The sequence below is a fragment of the Aethina tumida genome, chromosome 2 (assembly GCF_024364675.1).
Source record: "Aethina tumida isolate Nest 87 chromosome 2, icAetTumi1.1, whole genome shotgun sequence".
Lineage (NCBI taxonomy): Eukaryota > Metazoa > Arthropoda > Insecta > Coleoptera > Nitidulidae > Aethina > Aethina tumida.
Genome location: NC_065436.1, coordinates 30,422,455 through 30,444,477, shown reverse-complemented (window position 1 = coordinate 30,444,477; position 22,023 = coordinate 30,422,455). Strand labels below are relative to the sequence as shown.

The window sequence follows — 22,023 nt, the reverse complement described above, 5'->3', positions numbered from 1 at the left end:
CGGGGAAAGTGGTGGCCACTCCATTCTTTCAATCTACCTTTTCTAAATACAACCCTATCCGTTATAAATTAAATTTATATGAGTAAATTCGTAACTATAGGGTGGTGCAAAATTTTTGTAAATGATTTTATTAAATTACTTAATTTCAATTAAAGTTAATTAAAATCATCATTAGCAACAAAGAAAAAATTATGGAACGAAGCAAATCGGGATACGGAAGGACAAGAATTAATCAAAGCATGTTCACTGAAACGTAAATAAAATTACATCCGCATCCACATTTTTTAGATCCTTATTTCGATTGCCCTCAGCTCCTAACCCAATTATTTACTGTAGCGTACAATCTTCTAATTCAAATTCGAGTAAACATTGTTCCTTTATGAACGATATAATTAATCTATAAAATTATATGGAAACGAATTCCGGCGGAAAAGTTTCGAAGGTTGTTCAGTTTGGCGTGATTGAATTTTTTTTTTTTTTTGGGGGGAAAGGGCGTGTATATACATACACGGGTGAAGTTGAACCAGAAGACGGGACTGACAAAGATGCCAGCCCCCTGTCAACTGGTTGCCGGAAGAACAAGCCCAATCTGAGGAAGGTCCTAGAACCTCCCTGGGTGAGGATTGGGCTTGCAGTTGATCCGTCGGCCTCCCGCCACCACTGGCTTGTGGAGCGGGACTGCCCGAGAGATGAATTGAATTTTTTTTTTTTTTTTTTTTTTTTTTGGGGACAGAGAGGGGAAAGTGTAAACCCCCCTCCGGGCACCGATCCGGAGATCATAACCAATTGGAAACCATATGTGCCTAGCACATATGGGGGAAAGGGCGTGTATATACATACACGGGTGAAGTTGAACCAGAAGACGGGACTGACAAAGATGCCAGCCCCCTGTCAACTGGTTGCCGGAAGAACAAGCCCAATCTGAGGAAGGTCCTAGAACCTCCCTGGGTGAGGATTGGGCTTGCAGTTGATCCGTCGGCCTCCCGCCGCCACTGGCTTGTGGAGCGGGACTGCCCGAGAGATGATGAATTGAATTTTTTTTTTTTTTTTTTTTCTTTTTTTTTTTTTTTTCTGGGGACAGAGAGGGGAAAGTGTAAACCCCCCTCCGGGCACCGATCCGGAGATCATAACCAATTGGAAACCATATGTGCTAGCACATATGGGGGGAAAGGGCGTGTATATACATACACGGGTGAAGTTGAACCAGAAGACGGGACTGACAAAGATGCCAGCCCCCTGTCAACTGGTTCCCGGAAGAACAAGCCCAATCAGAGGAAGGTCCTAGAACCTCCCTGGGTGAGGATTGGGCTTGCAGTTGATCCGTCGGCCTCCCGCCACCACTGGCTTGTGGAGCGGGACTGCCCGAGAGATGAGTGGAGTGATGAATTGAATTAAAAACTGGCTACTATTTAACCGAAAAACTTAACCGAAGACCGGTGGATTTAAATTTTAATTTTCCCAAAGCAGTTATGCCGGAAAATTATGCCTTAATTAATTAATTGCGTGCGCTTCACTTTCACCATTTTAAAAAATTTCTCCAAATCCTTTGTATCCAGTTGGTAGGACCTATTTCGTAAGCTTTCAGTTTTATTTGGATTTATGAAAGGCTCCGGGTTGAAGGCAAACTTCCCGTTCAGTATCAATACATTTACCTAATGAGTTAGTGGCCAGACTGTTTGGAAAATAGTATTCAAATATTTACACGTCGACTTGTGACGTAGAAAGGCAATTTATCTTTCGAAAGTATGAATGACAATTTTGTAAATTGAATTCAACGATAAGTTTGCACAGCTCAAAACCATCAATAACTTTTATGAAGCGACACACCCGTCCATTCGATTGCTCGCTGAAACACTTAGAAAATCTACCCGAGATTAAACTTTTCTCACGTTTCCACCACTTTTGTCTACAGTGATATTTTATCCAGTTATTTTTTTACTAATACATTCGAAATTGTAAAGTCAACGGATTTATTGCCTTTAGTATTAGTTTTTCATGTAAAACAAATTTTTATGACGGCTATAAAAACACAACCATTCAGTTGTTTTCTATTACAGCTAATTTTTTTTTAATTAAATTTTCTCGTTAAACTTAATTTAAATTAAACAATGTTGGTGCATTTTAAACAAGACTTCCTGTAATTAAATTTGTATTACTATAGAAAATAGTTAATTACTGATTTCTTAGAAAATCAGCTAAACCTAAAAACAGCAAATAATTGCAAACCTCCTTATATTTACACTTTTTAACTCTGGTTATTTCGTCCATCTTTTATCTTGATAAAATATAGAAAAAGATTTTACAGTACTGTATCAATATTGAAAATGTTTTTAGTTTATACATCTCAAATAAAGAGACACTAAGGACAATTTACTGAACATGAAATATTTCATTATCTTATATTTCCTTCATTTAACTCAAATAATGTCACTACATCTTAAACAAGATATAATATATAATTAAAGTGTATTAAAATGTTTATGAGAAAAGCCACTAAACTACAACATATTTTAAAATCCATAAAGCCAACAAATTTTATGGCAGCTGTGAAAAATGCAAAAAAAAAAAAAAAAAATTGGAAACCTCGTTTTCTTGTTTCTTTTTGTACTTTTTAGTTATTTCTTATCAAAACTTGTCAATTTTTTATTTTAATAAAGCACTGAGGAGAATTTACTGAGCATTATCATAATATTAAATATTTCAGTATTTCGAATTTCCTCTATAAAATTTCTTTAATTAAAATAATGTCATTACATCTTAAATAAGATATCTTATAGTTAAACTTTGTTATACAACAGTTAAAATGTTTATTAGAAATTTATTATTATTTGAAACCTTGTTTTCTTTTTCCCTTTTATAATTTTAGTTGTTTCCTGAAAGTACACGTTAATTTTTGATTAAATGTTATTGTGTTTTAAACAAGTTATTTTATAATTAGATTTCACTTCGTAGAAAATAGTTAATTAGAGAAAACGTTTTAGAACCTACAGTATTTTAAAGTTCATAACTCTCAAAAAATTACTCGAGTTTTACATAATTTCTCGGAAAGTCATTTAAATTGATTAACAACGACAAAAGGATTTTTTCCCGTTTCGAAAATCCATCTGGGAACAAAATGAATGATGTCTGTAGATTAATTAGAAAATTGGCAACACGTTGTAATCAACGCATCAGCCAAATAAATTGGTACAGAACAAGTGAACAACGGTGGCAAAAACGGGGGGCTATATTAAAATGAATGAACAGTATTAATTAGGAGAAGGTTATCGATTTTAATGTGGACTAATTAATGGGCGCCACATGTACCCAATATTAAAATAATTAAGGCAAGTAGGAGGGTGGGTTTGGTCTTTATACAGGCCCCCCGTTTCGACACGCGATACATGCAAAGGACCCGGCCCCGGCACCAATTAGGATTAGTAAATAGACAAATAATTGAGATATTTGTAATTCAGGACGTTTCTTAAAACACGACATCCATTACTGGACGCAATAACTTCGTAAACAAAGGTCGGACCTTAAGTGGTGGACAATTATGCTCGATTTATGCCCGTCGTTCCCGTCCAGTTTGTCGAACGCACCTCCGCCATGACTTATGATAAATCGCCGTTGCCTGTCACTCCTAATGGGCTTCTTCTGGTGAATTATGCGACTCGTCGATAAGTCACACAAATAAACTGCGTAATGGCTAATTGATTTTCAACATTGCCATGATAAATTATCGATGCCGTCAAGGACAGTGCATAAAAACGAGGCCGCTGCCGTTCTGGGAACCACATGTCGATCTGTGGAATGTTTTGTGGGGATAAACATGCGATTCGATTCGATTAATGGGTTATGCGCACTGCCATTATGAATACGTTGCATTTTTTAGCAATCGAAACGTAACACAGCAAGAAGTTTTGCCAAGCAAAATGGGACATGACATGATGAAAGTGGATTGCGAGAGCAATTAAGGGATTGTGTCTCAGTAATTCCCCAAAGAAAGACATCATAATCACACAAAATATCCGAAACAGCAATTTTATGACACCAAAGCTTCGTAATTGAATTATTTTCCTCCAAAAATTATATTATCGTATAATAACTTTGTCGTATTTTCAAATGAATAAAAAATAATGCCTTTAATTTAAGGAATTTGGGCAAAGCATTTGAGATGTAACTTTATGGCTGTGTATTTATAAAAAAGTTTCTACGCTTCTTCGCTCCAATAAAAGGGTGTTTGTTCAGAGTTAAACAAAACATGCAGAACATGACATCAAGCAGAAAAATGGGATTACTACTTTTATACATAAATTTAACAGGTTGAAATATAAAAGAAAGGTTTAAACACATTTTAGAAACGTAAAAATCAATTCACAATAAACCTTTTTTATGAGATAACTCGTTTGACATTGATTGGTTATAGGGTCAAGAGAGTATTTTTATTTGATCATTCAAACTTAGATAATTTGAATGTCTTGATAATTTGAGCAGAATATTTGGCAATAATTCTATTAATTTTAATGTTTGTTCAGACTACAACATATTAACATCACAAAGTTTCTCAATTTTATAGAGTGGATCATATTAATCTCTTTAAAATCTGTTAAGATAAAGATTTAAAAGGTAAATATAAAGAATAGATGAAAGAATGAATGAATTCTTTTGATCTTAAAGTTACCGACTCTTGTGTGTGGATTTAAGTAATAATTTAGAAATTTTTTTGAAAAGACTTTAAAGAGGACCACAAATAACATTACAAAATTTACCCTTTTTATAGGGTGATCTTATTAGTCTGTCCATAAACTAATCTAAATAATATAAAAAGTAAATAAAGACGATAGATCAAAGAAAACTATTTCTTTTGAAATCTATGTTTTGGAATTTCATTGTTTTATATGTCAAATCAATGATGTTAGACCTCTGGCGACCACCTTATTTAGCCACCTGGTACACTCCTAATGATTTTGTAATTTATTTCATAAATCTTCGTAAATTGGATATTATTTCTGAAAAGTCTAATTAAAAAAGTTATCAAAGGTAGAAGATACATCTTTATTTTGATGTTAAGTTTATTATTTATTCAGCTAAAGTTTTGGAATTTCATCGTTCTCATTATTTAACATGTCACCATTAATTTATTTTAGAAGATAAGACAAGAAAAATTAGTATATGATAAATATAAAATAAAAATTGAATTTTCTGACAAATCAATAGGGTTAGCCCTCTAGCGGCCATCTTAGAAATCAATGATCTCTTTTTTTAACCACCTGGTACATTCATAATGATTTTGTAGTTTATTTCATAAGTCTTGGTAAATTTAATATTATTTCTGAAAAGTCTAATTAAAAAAGTTATCAAAGGTAGAAGATACATTCATTCTTTTGATGCTAAGTTTATTGCTTATTCAGCTAAAGTTTTGGAATTTCATCCTTTTCATTAATTAACATGTCACAATTAATTTATTTTAGAAGATAACGCAAGAAAAATTAGTATATGATAAATTGAAAAGAAAAATTGAATTTTCTGACAGTGTTAGCCCTCTAACGGCCATCTCAGAAATCGATGACCCCATTATTTCACTTTTTGAATAAAACACTGAAGAATAAAAATACTGATGATAGAACCACCATTATATATATATCACCATCAACACATTAAAAATTTGACCGAATATTCATCACTAAGAAACCAAATAACAAAAAAAAACGCAATAACTTAACTTTCATTTTCAGGATTTTAGAAGATTGCAGAGTTTTATTTTTGCATAAGGAAGGTCAAAAGTTTGGCTTCATGATATAATTATTCTGTGAAACCTTACTTTTATCCTATATCAAATTGTGATTATAATAGTTTTTTTTTAATTAAACAGAGATGCCCCTTTCTAAATAGTACATAATTATAATTAATACATACAAAATGGAAGGAATAAAAATTAGTGAAATTGCTCTAATATTAATTTCCGTTTATTTTTCTCATATTAAAAGGTTGCTCCCGACCGAATTAAAAATTATTGTACCGCCGTGCTTTCAGTTAATAAAACAATAATTACATTACAAGACGTCGACGATTTAATTATTAAATCGCGGCCTTGCAACGGCGTCATAAACTTTACGACCCCGTTTAAACGGAAATAAATAAAGCTAAGACCGATGTCACAACTGAAATTGACAAGGAATACAACACTAAACCACAAAAACTGAAAAGTGACATAAAATATGAAAAAAAAACTGCAGTTGTGCACTCGAAATTTGGTTGGTCGCTGAAAATACGTATAAAAATTTACGGTATTTTCAAGTACGAAATGTAATTGTATACTGGCGCAAGAAGTTGAAGGATGTCGTGAAACGTGGCGGCAAATTTTAAAACTTAACCCCCCCACCCCAGTTTTATTTATTGTCGGACGGATATTAAATTGTCAACAATCGACATATTGTGGAGTCGTAACCTCGCCACAATAATTTTGAAATAAGCATAAAAGTAACGAAGGACCGATTTAATGTCCACACAAATCTATTCATGACCCGCTTTTGCTGAAATGAATAAAATTGGTCGAAGGTAACCTACATAACCGAAAAGTGTCATCAATTTCGTTTGAGGTATGAAAATAACTTTGGTAATAACTACGATTTGGTAAGCTGATAGAGTATTTTTAACCACATATACCTAAAATTGTTTGTAATTTGGGGTGGTTATGAACTTGGTTTTATTCTTTTTATCGATATTTTTATGAGCTGACACAATTTTTTTTAAATTGCTTATAACAAACGAATTTCACTAATATTTTTCTAATTAATAATAGTAATATTAATTCTTAGTTTAAATAAAAAATAAATTTTTATTTTAATTTAATAAAAAATTCTTGTTGGAATTTACATATTAAATTCGACTAAATATTATTAATAAATTAATATTAATTAAAGGCCCTGAAAATTTAAACATATTCTATGTTGTCAATATTGTAAACTTATAAATAAATTATGAACGTCACAAATGTTTTATAATATTAATTTTTAGTTTAAAATGAAAATTAAACATCTATTGAAAATATACATATTTATTTTAATAAAAAAACATTTTAATACAATAAATTTTGGAACAAGATTTTGAATATTTAAAAAGAATTTCTTGCCACTAATATTATAAAAATATTATTTTAAAATGAAATGGAAAATTAAAAATAATGGTTTCCAGAAACCACAAATATTTTTCTAATCAATAATTAATAAATTTACTTGTAGTTTAAATAAAAATTTATATTTTAATATAACTAAAAATATTCTTAATGGTAATTTTAATTCTGAAAATTTAATAAGTTAATTTTGAAATAAAGATTTTGAAAATTTACTTCTAATTATCAGTTATAAATATCGTACACTTATAATTTTATTATGAACGGTTATAAATATTTTAATTATTAACTCTTCATATATTATATACAATTATAACTATTATAAAATATTTTTTTAATCCAAAAAATTTATATATGTTACCAATATTATAAAGATATTATTTTTAAATGAAATAGCATTTCTTTATTTTTTTTTTTTTGCCACGAATTTCACCAAATATTTTTCTAATCAATAATAAAATTAATTCCTAGACTAAATAAATATTAATACTTAAATAATTATTTTTATAATTTTATTATAAATTTACAAATATGTTATAATATTAACTCTTAGTTAAATTTATAATTAACATGATTAAAAAATTACTATAAAACTATATCAAATTTTAATATAACTAACTTTAGGTCAAAGATTTTGGGAATTTAAAAAGAATTCTTTGTTATAAATATTATAAAGATTTTTTAAAAGAAAGGGCATTTTTTTAAATAATTAATTAAAAATTAACTCCTAGACTAGAAATATTTTTATTGGCGTTACATTGTAAATCAGAAAAATTAATAAATTAACTTTGTAATAAAGATTATGAATATTTAATTCTAAGTCTATCTTATTAAAAATGTAAAATTATAATTTTATTATAAACTGTCACAAATATTTTATAATATTAAAGCTTAGTTAAATTTAAAAATTTACATTTTAATATAACTTATTAGAATATTTTTCTTTTTTATCTATTTTAAAAATATATTATTTTAAAATGAAATGGCATTTTTTTAATTGTTTTAGCCTCAAATTATTGTAATAAGTAATAAAATTAACTCCTAATTCAAATAAAAATTAATATCTTAATATAGCTGAGAAAGAAGATACGAAGATTATAAATATTATTACAATAAAAAATTATTTTAAAATGAAAAGGAAAACATTTTTAAAAAATTGTTTTTAGCCTCGAATTTTAGCAATATTTTTCTAATCAATAAAAAAGTCCTAATTTAGATGAAAATTAATATTTTAATAGGTACTAAAAAAATTCTTATTGGCAAATACATTTTAAAAATAAAAATTTAATAAATTAAATTTAGAATAAAAATTTTAAAATATCATTTTACTATTGATATTATTTTCTAATTTAAGTTAAAATTAAAAGTAATTTACTACGGATTTTTCTGTAACCTGATGAACTTTAACTCATTCTGGAAAATTTAATTAAACGTTTAATTATGATTTTGAGTGCAGTTCGGTTAATTAAAGCAAAAGTCATGAACTTCCATACGACTGCAGGTAAAACCGCGAAGGATATGAAATAATTTACATCAATTTGTGACCGCAGGCTTCAACCACTCCAGTTTTCAGTTCAATTTAAAAGCCACACGGACACAATTATTCGGTATTAAGCTGTTTTGATTGTCTGTTTATTTTCAAACAATGAAATTGAATTGTCGAATTTTCCGCCATTTCGACCTTGCAACAATAATTTTATGTGAGCAATAAAAGCTACGAAGGTCCAATTTTGCCACACACGTTTACGCGACCCGTTTCAGTCGAAATAAACAACAGAAAGGTCGCACGGATGTTTGTGTTTGTTTGATTTGTTTATAAAATGTGTTACAGGATATTTGGAGCAGGGTCTGTTGGTGACGGACGCCCGAAAGCTCCGGCAGCATTACCTGCAATCGAAACAATGGCGAACGGACATACTGTCGGTGCTGCCTACGGACTTGGCGTACATTTGGTGGCCGCCGTATTTTTCAGTGAAAGTACCATGTCCAGTGATAGTGAGACTAAACAGACTTATTAAAATACCTAGGTTATTAGAGTGGTTCGAGCGGACAGAAACGGACACCAATTATCCGAACGTATTCCGCATATGCAAAGTCGTCCTGGCCATATTGGTCCTGATACATTGGAATGCGTGTCTCTATTTCGCGATCAGCTACGCTATAGGTTTCGGCACTGACAACTGGGTATACAATTTGGACGGGCCGAAGAACTCGACGCTGGCGAGGCAGTACATCTACAGCTTCTACTGGTCAACGCTCACGCTCACGACCATCGGGGAGACACCGGTACCGGAAAACGACGCCGAGTACCTGTTCGTCGTCGCCGACTTCCTTGCTGGCGTTCTCATATTCGCCACCATTGTCGGTAAGATCTTAATAATTTGGCAATTTTTACTGTATTTTTCGGGTAAAATATAGTAATAAATAAATTATTTGGAATAATCAGTTTATAGACATTAATAATAACAAAGATATTCATAATAGTTACAAAAAAATTAATTGAAATGATCCTAATAAATAAATAACTACAATATGTAAGTTTACCATTAATTTATATTTTATCATAAATTTATCTTTTTCCATATTATATTTATATTTCTAATTAAAAAAGTACTTTCAAAATAATAAAAATATGATTCATTATTAAATAATTATTTATTAATTAATCAATAAATTAGCTTCTATTTTGGGTACTATAATTATAAATTTTTGAAATTTTGTTATTATACATTATTTTCTATTAAAATTTTATTTTATTTTATTACAAAACCTGTGAGAAAGTTTGTATTAATAACATTTCATGTAAAATTTCTTTACAATTTTTATATTTAAAAAAATATGAAAAAAAATATATTTTTACAATTACTATTTCATAATACAATGAATAAAGTTGAGCACTTTTAAGATAATACAGATATAAATGTATTAATTAATCAATTAATTAACTATTTGTTAATATTAAAATATGTATTTTAAAAAATACTAATACTAATTAAAATTATATTTTTTACTTGTTAAAAAATCGCTTAAATTTGAATATTAAAATTTAACATTATAACATCTACAAAAAATAAAATATACATGATATATTTTTTATTTCTCTTATTTTTAAAATTTAAAGAAGATCGAGTATACATAATTTTTTATAATTATAAAAATATATTTTTTTATTAAAATTTGATTAAATTTTAATTTTGAAGTATTAAACTTATTATCTGCATCTCCAACTATTTTTTTTAAAGGATGTCGAGTATACATAATCTTTTATTTTTATTTTTTATTTTATTACAAATACTGTAAGAAAATGTGTATTTTAAGTAGCATTCATATAAAACTTCTATATGCTTTATATATTTTAAAAATTAAAAAAAAAAAAATGAGGAAAAAATATATTTTTACAACTAATATTTCCGAATACAATGAATACATTTTAGCACTGCTGAACTTTTAAAATAATAAAAATATGAATCAACAATTGTATATTCAATATTTTGTATATTATAAAATTATTTTTTTATAACTATTTTTACTCTTTTTTTAAATAAAATAAATACTTTTTTCTTATTAAAAAATGGCTCAAATTTTAATTTCGAAGTTACGATTAAAATCCATACGATCAAAATACACACGATTAAAATCCATACGATCAAAATCCATACAATTAAAATCTATAGAATACTAATTTCCTGAGAAATCATTAAAAAAGTAAAAATAAATAATTCTAATTCTTCCGGGATTCCCAAAAAATTACTAAAAACGTAAGAAATAACTAAAAGACATAGTCATTTTATTAAAAGAACAATATCTTTTAATTTAAATTAATTTTATGATTAATCAGCTGTACCCGCGACTGGACAGTACTTGGACATTGCAACATTACTTTATTTTTCTACAATAAAAGAATTTTCTTAAAATAAAAGTAGCCTAAGTTAATGTGTTGTTAATGTGCATATACTTCAATTATTAAAAGAAATAATTTTTTGCTATTCAATAATAATTGAAAGTACTTTTAAGTTAACACCCAAAATATAATTTTATTTAATTTTAATCACATTGGCAGTATTTTTTTTAAGTATTAAGTATTCAATTAAAAATAGAAATAATAAAGTATATGTAATTGGGGAAAATATAAAGAATAATAATTTTTAAATCTATATTTTATTATTTTATAATTTTAATAAATTAATTTAATTAAAATTTTTTGAACTTGTGTTTTTTATGTTCAATAAAATTCTAGCAATTATTTAATATACTAATATTATTTTAATAAAGAGTAAATAAATATATTTTTTATTTTATTTATTTACATTATTATTATTCATGGAAATTTATATTGGATGACACCTGTAACAAAATACACAAACATTGGGTCCAGTAATTAGTTTACATTAAATTTCGGAATCACGCACTATTTAGTGTAATGCGTAAACAAACTGGCCGCACCCAATAACTAATCGAATGAATTCATAAAACACATATCTGACATCATTTATTGATTTTGTTCGAGAGTAATAATAGCGTTATATATTCAAGTCACATTCTTGTAATGATGTCATTTTGCAGAACACTACTTAAATATTTATTATGGTGATAAACCGCGATAAATCCCCAAGTTTAATACAATTCTACGCATTTGGAGATCAGATTTTCTTGGGAATGGGATATTGGATTACTACTAAATTATATTGCTCCACTCCATCTTATTCCTATTTGCATTATTTTCAATTCAATATGGTTTGAGTGTGTAATTGAACCTTTGCTTTTATGTTCGTGTTTATATTTTCCGATAGTTCCTCGATTTCCCAGAGCGTATTGATAAAATGCTTTTGAAATTTTAAACTACCACCAGACATTATGTCTGAGGATGTCAACTCTTCGTCTTCCTGTTCAACGTCCCCAAGACATTTAACCAATTTTACGATATATTTTTTATGTCCAAAGCGGCAGACCTTTAATGCGCACCCTGAATATTTTAAGATAAACCACCCTCGTAAAAGTAATCTTGAAAATTTTGCTTGTGATATGTGAATAATAAGGAAGTTATCTGATTATCTGCCTTATTAAAATTTTATTTAAGCTCTCACATCCATTTTGTGGTCAAGACATCGAAATTATTCGGGGATAAACCCCAAAATTGCAACTTCTTCTCTGTGCAACAAATAATATCACATCACCGTCCAAAGTAATGAAAACTTTACGATGCCATCAATTTAAAAATTGTCCAGTTCCCTAATTTAATGCAGCTGTAAATCCCGTTAAATATAATTTTATTTATGGCATATTAAATTTATCGGACGCGAACAGCTCCGTCGCAATAAAATTACATTTTTAATATGTTTTTGAAAAACTAATTTACGACTTGGTGCAGGTAACATCGGCTCAATGATATCGAACATGAACGTCGCCCGGGTGGACTTCCAGAATCGCATGGACGGCGTCAAACAGTACATGGCGTTCCGCAAGGTCGGACGGGAATTGGAAGCTAGAGTGATCAGGTGGTTCGCCTACACGTGGGCGGAGAGCGGCGCTCTGGACGAGGAACGCGTTCTGTCAGCCCTACCGGACAAACTCAAGGCGGAAATTGCCATACGCGTGCATCTGGACACGCTCCGGAAGGTCAGGATATTCCAGGACTGCGAGCCGGGACTGTTGGAGGCTCTGGTGCTCAAGTTGAGGTTGCAGGTGTGTGCAATTTATCGTCGAATTTATCGAATTTAATATCAATTTACATAATTTCTAGATTTCGAAATATTTAAAGAAAACTTGCAGTACTTCTTGTTTTATTAAGCAAAAATGTCAAATTTAACGATAATAACGATAATAACGATAATAACGATAATAACGATAATAACGATAATAACGATAATAACGATAATAACGATAATAACGATAATAACGATAATAACGATAATAACGATAATATTAAAAGATAAAGTATTTACTCTTTGATGGGCTAACTAAAATAGCTGTAGGTCACAAATTTTCATGCTGGAATGTTCATTTTTGACATATACATTAACCAATGACTATCCTATAAGAAGTCATTATTAGTCTTCTCAAATTTTATACAGGATGTTCATTATTACTTGCTTGTAATTTTGTACATCTTAAAACATCAATAACTGTGATAGATTCAATGGAACATCCCATATATTTTTAGATATTTAAATTCTAATTATGACTGGAAATAAAATAGCTATATAATGTCCTTCCTATACGAAAACCCGATAGTTTTTGAGTTATTAACTTTTTTCCAAAAATTTTGACAGCTGGAAGGTCTCTAAAGGCATCACATATGATGTTTATTTTTTGTATACACATTCGCCAAGAAACATCCTATAAAAAGCCATTATTAGTATTTCCAAATTTTATACAAATCTTAAAACATCAATAAAATTGCTCTTTTCAATAAAACACCAGGCATATTTTTGTATTATTAAATTTTACTTGTAATAGCAAATGGCTATATCATGTCCTATACGTAAACACAATAGTTTTTGAGATTTTTTTTTTTTAAATTTTGACAACTTGATTGTCTAACTAAAATGTCTGTAAAGCCTTAAATTCTGATGCTGTAAATTTCATTTTTGGCATTCACGTTATCCAAGGATCAACCTAGAAGTCATTATTAGTACTCCCAAATTTTATGCAGGGGGTTCGTTATCTATATATACATTGTCTTCGTTCTCTATAAGTCACAAATAAATAAGCTAGGTCACTTAGTATATTGATCTGTATCAATTTGATATATCTTTGCTGGATATGGTGTCCTCCTTAGAAAGTTACAGATGCAGTAAAGTTTGTTAAAATTGTACCACTGAATCTATGTATTTTTCCTTCTTCGTGATTGTGTCATATAAAATTTACAATTTGTCTACTGGAGGTTTTTATTAAAATTTTTAAATTGATCCAGAAATATCTATATATTCTGCATCTAAACGATTCATATAAAGCTGCAGATTTTAAAATGATTGGAGAATTGATAACGGACGTGATCGGAAATTGTAAAGGATTGTAATATTTTATGATGCTATTTGAGGTTTATAGGATGTAAAGTTAAACGGTTCTTTAGTTACATCCTTAATAAAAATGCGATATTAAAAGATGTTGATGGAAAGTAATAAAGTCGAATGTAGCTGTATTTAATGTGTTTTAAAATCTCTTCAGGATTAAAAGAAAGATAAACACTGCTTCTTCTCTAACAGTGCTGTAAATTTTTTACAAGTAACTTTTGAAACATATATTAAAACTTTTTACACACATCATTTTTTATATCAAAAACTTCTTGATTCACTTAATACAAGCACAATGTTTTTTTAACACGCTTTGTCGCAAGTTCAAATTTATTCAGCCTTTTTCATGTCATTTTCATCTTATACTATCTTAAATCTGTTCAGAATTTACACTGAAAGGTTTCTCAGTAATCTTGTTCGATCAGCGATTTTCAATATGTATTTTAACCGTCGCTTCAACACTTTAATGTATTATACAAATAAAAGCCCTCTAAAACATAAATAATATAATAAATATTTATGTCCCAATTAGCATGTCAAGTGTTAACTGAATTTCGATTTCCCTTTAAAGCCTGAGTGCATTTCTTAAAAAAACGTTTAAAACGCTAATTAAATAATTTATACTCGACGAACAATGGAAACAAAAGCGTTTTAAACAATTTTTCACGAAAATAAAAAGTGTAAATCCCTTAATTCGAAGCAGAAATACGATAATAACGGTGACAAACGATTCGCCGAGAGTGGTAATTTGATCCTGGAGGCATCTGGCATTTCGGCTCCCAATTGAAAAAAATTCTGGACGTTCTGGAGCGTGTCTAAGTGCGCCCTAATGGCTATTTCCGGCCTGTAGTGTTGTATAAGGGAACTCTAATCCCCCCACAATCGTCGTACCGTCGAATCAATTTAGGACAGAATTTCGATTCCCAAATTAATCCGAACGTCTGATTAATTATTTACAATAATTATCGTGCAAATAATTGCTCCTTATCCGATGGATTAAAGTGAAATTCGACATTGTAACCGTTGGCAATAAAATCGGTGCGGAAACGGCATTTCCTCGACGATAAAACTGCCTTATTGGCAGTGAAATTTATGCACGACGTTTTCCCGAATTCGCATAACTAAAAATTTGTCATACACGCTTCGGCTGCTGCTGTAAGATTCGATTTTTTGGATGCGAAAGCGAAACGGTCCAATTTGTGCCGGGTCATTTCCCGATACACACAAAGCGGATCCGGAGGCCGGGACGTAATGAAATTGCGAATGTGGAACGTGGATTTGAAAATTTCGCACAATAAACGTTTTAATTTTGTGATTCCAGGTGTTCTCGCCCGGCGATTATATTTGTCGGAAGGGCGACGTGGGCAAGGAGATGTACATCGTGAAAAGGGGCAGGTTGCAAGTGGTCGCCGACGATGGTATCACGGTGCTGGCGACGCTGGGGGCCGGCTCTGTGTTCGGGGAGGTCAGCGTTTTGGATATCGCCGGGAATCGTACCGGGAATCGGAGGACGGCCAACGTCCGGTCTTTGGGATACTCGGATCTCTTCTGTCTGGCCAAGGACGATCTATTGGTCGCTCTTGCTGATTATCCGGAGGTTAGTTTTTCGTACATTGTATATTAATATTAAATTAACTATGGTAAAAAAATTATGAATGATTTTCGGGGTATAAAGGCCGTCATGACAATGAGCCCCTATATTAAATCTTAATAAGTAAATTTCGTTTCAAAAGTCTTGGAGCACACTATAATTTGATTTAAAATAAACAAAAATTTGCTCTAATTACTACACATATTGTTAGATTATGTGTAAACAACCCCCAAAGTGCTTTAAGTGTACCAAATAGAGAATAATTAAGAAAAAAGAAATAGTATCAAAATATCTTCCAAAATAAGGATCTTTATCAAAAGTGATAATAAAGGTTTGTAATAAAGCATCTACATCCCTGTACAAACCTCTTATTACATTATCAATAAATTCTTGAGGAATATTACTCCGTTTTTAAACTGCAGCCTATAATAGATCTGAAATACTCGAGACGGCACCGAATTAATCTGTATAAGTAACCCCTTACATACACACAACCAAACTATAAATAATAAAATAAATCACCTAGTATTTACGGGCAACGGTTTTTCATTGGGAAAAAAATATTTTTAAACTAAAAAGCTGTTTATCCAAACCAATTTTACTATAAAATTAGACAAAAACATTAAAACAAATTTTATAAAAATAAAAAGTTTTTGCTAATCTAATAATCAAGCACGAATTCAACGTGGCATGCTTTCTATTGAATTATTAGTGTCTTCTTGGGGTTGACGAGATCCCAATTCTTCCACTGTTACTAACAAACTGCGAGTTCTTTCTCTTCAGACTCCAATTCGACGGTCATCACTCACCAATAATATCCCCTTTTCGTTTGAAAAAAGAATATTTGACCATTGAGGCAAAAGCTAATTTTGATGAACATGGGTCTACTACAACCTTGATATTCTGTGTCTAGTAATAGCTAAGCACTCTTAAAAGTCTGCAGATAGTAATCAAACCCAGTAATTGAATGATCTTCATAACCGTACTGTGATGAATGTTCAATTTTTGAGCAATTTGCGACAAGTCTTTCTCGTGAAGAAAGATTATTCACAAATAAATTTCATTAGTTAATGGATATTCTGGAATTTTTATGGGTTTTTGAACTTCCTTAAACGTTTAGCCACGCACATCTAAGTACATTTTGATTAAAATTGTAATAAGAACGAAATTATTTACATTTTTTGCTACGTATTAATTTTTTTGACACGTAATAATTAAAAGCACATATCGACACTATATGAATTAAATTTAAACAAGCAAAATCATAATTTACAGGGTGATGTAAGACTTTTGAAACTGAGTATATGATATTAGGAATTACTAAGAAGTTTGAAACAGTTTTAAAGTAACTTTACAGCATTTTTTATGAAAATTAAATACATGTTATTTTCCTTTAAGTAAACAATAATGATCCCTTGAAGTTCGTTGAAAGTCTAATATAGATCCACTTGAATATAAGGTCATACGTTTTATTACCAGGGTAATATGTGAGCCTTTTACGTGTGCTTTTTTATATTTTATCTCCCTTTAAAAAATTTTATTGAGACCATGTCTCAGGTTTTAAGTAATAAAAAAACATTACATACTTTTTCACTCCTATTTATTATTTACAATTGAAATTTAATGTAATATTACAACAATTATAACATATATTTCTGGTTAATTTAATAGTAAACCATAAATTACTTGACAGGGATGTTAATAATGCAAAATTAATCTATTTCCGATATATAAAATGATTCGTTTGAATTGCAGGGGTGTTTTGCAAATGATTGAGTGTTCTCTTTGTTATTCGCATATTAAAGGGGAACATATCCAGTTTTCTCTTTGATTCACTCGTTTAATATTATTTATGATAGAATTTTATTCCTTATATATTTTGTTCATTTTATGTACAAATATCAATATACGTATTATCCTCACTAATTTTTTATGCAAATCAAATCTAATTTATTATTCGGCATGTTTTAAAATATTTTATGGTGTACATGTTTGTTAAATACAAAGATTAATGCATTTTTTAATCGAGACAAAACCAATTTATTTTTATTTATTTATTTTATTTATTTCAGATACTAACAATTTTTTTTTTTTTTTGAATATAAAACATTCATTATTTCAAAAATTCAGTATTTATCGGTTACATATTTTTAAGATAATTTAATATACTGGATATGAAAGTCATATTATTTTTTGTGTAATTTGGGCCATTCACCTAGATAATGGCAATTTCTGCCGGGTGGTTTTTTTCATATAAGAAATCAGTGACAGTTAACCAATATTTGCTCGTCCCTGAAATTTTAATATCTTCTTTCTACACTACGTGTCCTTTGAAGTGGATAATTTCAAATATTTCAAAAATCAGAATATCAAGGAGATTATATGGCAACAAATATATTAAGATAAGTTTTAATAAACTGCTACAACAACAAAACTTTTAAGCCACTAATAAAACAGTTATCTCCAAATGTCTTGGAAAATTAATAAAATAAACTTAATTAAAATTAAAAAAAGAACAGAAGGACCACTTTTTATTTTTTTAAATTTTTCCAATTTTGACGGACACCCCTGTCCACGACAAGATCAAGAAATTCTTGATTTATAACTTCTCTAAGAGCATTACCAAACTTCTCAAATTTTGAGGCTGGTGATTTCGAGTGTGTATTTGTTGTTGAATACGTTTTCAATTGGATTACAGTCTGGTGAAAACGGAGTTAACTTCAAACCCACAAATAATGTTTGTAGAAATTTCCCAAGAAATAGAATGTTCATTTTTATGTGTATTAAGTATATAAAAAGTAAAATAAATTTAAAATTCTAACTTAGTGCTGCAAATATTTAAATAATATTACTGGTCAGATTATCCACTTCAGACGACTCCTTTTATTGATCTATGTAGCGTATATGAAAAATATTGAGTTTTAACAGGAAACACCAACATCTGACTAACAACTTAGGCTAAAATTACCATAAAATCTGGTAATTATATTGGAGTCAATTTATTAACGAAATACCTGGGATAAATAATTTTAATCATTTCATTAACATGGATACATTTTATGAGTTTTCTAATTGCAATTTGCTTCTGATCCAATTAAAAATCCTCACGCATCCTTAACCCCGTCTGGTTCCTTTTTTTTCTGTAAAGGCCAGAGCAACGCTGACGGAGCGCGGTTGCCAACTGCTGCGCAAGGACGGTCTGCTGGACGAGGAGGTGTTCAAGAAGGCGCGCGAGACGCAGGACTCGATGGCGGACAGCATCAAGAAACTGGAGAACACCGTCGACGTGTTGCAGAACCGCCTCGCCAGGCTTCTTGCCGAATTCAGCGCCAGCCAGGCCAAAATCAAACAACGACTCACCAAAATCGAGAACAAGTAAGTATGTTTTATTCAATTTTTGCCCTATCGTTGCCCTAAATCACGTTACATGTGTGTTATTTAAATACAGTACTTATACGTACATAAACAGGAGTGAGGAGTCGAGTCTTCAGCCTTACACAGATTAAACATAAATCACAATGAGTTACGGTAAAGACTGGAAGACGTAGTAAATTACAAACGTTTACATACAAGGTAACAATGAATAATTTCACACGATTACCACATTTGATGCACCGGTAGTTCACACCACTTTCCGTTCTGGACCGGATTATATTCACCGTTCCCAACCACAATATTGTAGTTTATGGTCGCAGGAAACTACTGTTCTTTGACAACCTATATAAAAAATTGTTTAGCATAAATAAAAATGCACAATGTCATAACATACACACACACACACTTTCGGTTTAAAGTTTCAAGTTTAAATATGCATCGCATTTGTTAGAGCTTTAAAACTGTCAGGTGGAAAATGATACTCGGAAGGCAGGAAAATGATTATCTTGTTTCTCAATTTATCATATGTGTTATGTTATAGTTACACAATTTATCGTTCTATAAAAATGCGTGGAAAATATATAACTGTAATCCCAATTTATTACAATAAAAAATGTTTGTTATTTATTATTAGAAAAATACAAATGTGTTTTTAATATTTTATATACAAAATAACAAAACAATTACATTCTATACAGAACTGTATAGTAAAAATATTGAGCCTTTGATGATTTAATATTTTATGTATTATGTAATATTCAAAACAAGCTTTTAAATTTTGTATACAGGCGCATCCACCACAAAAGGAAGTGGCTCTATTAAAAATAGTGTCTGTATGAAACGTTTAATAATAATCATTAATTTAATAGAGAAAATATATTGGAAACCGGAACAAGTAATTTGTACTTTTGGTTATATTTTAATATTTTTAAACAGTATTCAAGGTGATTCATTCAAAAGTTTATGGAGAATGGAAAAGGCATTGATTTGAAATTTCTAATTTATTGTGTAGTATAGACATTTTAATTACCCTTAAAAGTAGACTTAAAAATTTAAAAATATATAGGATATTCTACTGAAGATGACTAACCTATTAGTGACTTAAGATGCACAAAATAAAATGTAAGAAGAATACTAAAAATGGCCCTTGGTTAAAGTGTATACCAAAAATTAACGTCCTAGCTACAAAATTGATAGCTTGACATTTTTGATAGATCATCAATCTGTCAAAATTTTTGGAAAAAAATGAATAACTCAAAAACTATTGGGTTTACGTAAAGGACACTGTATAGTCATTAAATTTGTAATTACAAGTAGAATTTAAAAATCTAAAAATATATTGGATGTTCAATTGGAAATAGCAAAGTTATTGATGTTTTAAGATATACATAATTACATACAAATAATGAAGAGTGTGGCTTTACAGACATTTTAATTAGACCATCAAGTTATCGAAATTTTTGGAAAAAAATAACTCAAAAACTTTTGGGGTTATATAGAGGACATGGTGTAGTCAGTTTATTTGCAATTACAAATAGAATTTAAAAATCTAAAAATATATAGGATGCTCCATTGAAAATAACAAAGTTGATATCACTTCCGGCTAGACCGGAAATGAAATTTTATTCAAAATATTTATGATATTTTTATTTTTTACTACATTGTAAAAAATAAAGAAAAAAATTCTAAATAACAGAATCAAAGATAGTTTGAAAATTTTCGTTTTTTCCTCACCCTCCATGTAGTCCAAATATTTCTCCATGAAACTAGTTTCATTTTAGTATTTGTCCAATATTTTACCTTATAAATAGTTTATTTCAGTTTCAACAAACTTTAATTAATTTTTTCTCATGGCATAAATTTGTTTGTTTAACATTGTCAAAATGTTATTGATTATAATCATCATTATTTTGTTGAATAAAAGTTACTTTAAAGAAAGTTGTGATGATTTAAAGTTAAACATTAGAAACATAGTATTATTCTAAAAAATTCTTTTCTTAAATTTTTTTGAATGAACTGTCACTGTATGTATCGTTGTATTTCTAAAAAATGAGATTTTTATACAATTTCATAAACAGACGCATCCACCATTTTTAAAATCATTAACCGACAATATAAAAATTGTGAAGTATTAGTAAAAAAGTTAAAATTTGTTGCTACAAGCATTACCCATCAAAACATGATCGACCCAAAAATAAATCCAATAAACGACCCCGAATAAACCCGAGTTATTTAATCTCCTCAGCCTTATAAAACACAGACGTCCCAATTGAAAATTCATCTCTTGTCCCGCACCGCATAAATCTCGCATAAAATAATTGGGACCGCCGGCCGAACCGATAACCGCGCTTCCTATCAATTAAAAACACCGACGCAAAAAACAACGTGGATAGGAGCGGCGCCGGCACCGTCGGGACGCCGCCCGTCCCGGCCAGGTGCGATTTATCAAAAAAGATGGGACAAGCGGGCCAATTAAATGGCGCAATAAGTTCATGTCAGACCGCAGCTGCCGCTGGAATACATTAACAGATGTAATACGACCGAATTTATAATCTCGACGCGTTCCCATCACCTACCAACCAACACGTAGATGGGAAACGCGAACTGATTCCTGGCAAATCTTTTCGCGCCCTGTTCCAATTGCACATCCAGTTTACAAGAAATGTAAGTAACCGGAGAAGAATTACATAAAGGTGTCGAACGCGAAGCTTTTTCATTTAAATGAGATGAAGTTACGTCGTCGTTTAATCTGGAACGCGTGCAAATAAATTGTGTGGAACGTGCCAATTTTAATTATGAACCGCGTAATTTAAAACTGCCAGATGTGAATTGGATAAGTTTATCAGTAAACTTGTCTCAGGCAAGCAGTTGCATTTCAACGAAATGAGCCAAATTTTTGTGGATGTGGTGATTTGAATCATTCTATTTAC

General features: G+C 30.1%; 1 protein-coding gene across 1 annotated transcript in view; it reads left to right on the top strand.

Moving 5' to 3' along the window:
- Positions 1–22,023, top strand: part of LOC109600732 (cyclic nucleotide-gated cation channel subunit A) — a 46,035-nt gene that overhangs the window by 19,915 nt on the left and 4,097 nt on the right. The window contains exons 6-9 of the mRNA XM_020016907.2: positions 8,946–9,479; positions 12,483–12,796; positions 15,449–15,724; positions 18,867–19,093. Coding sequence (XP_019872466.1) covers positions 8,946–9,479; positions 12,483–12,796; positions 15,449–15,724; positions 18,867–19,093 — 1,351 coding nt within the window. The remainder of the gene's footprint in view (positions 1–8,945; positions 9,480–12,482; positions 12,797–15,448; positions 15,725–18,866; positions 19,094–22,023) is intronic.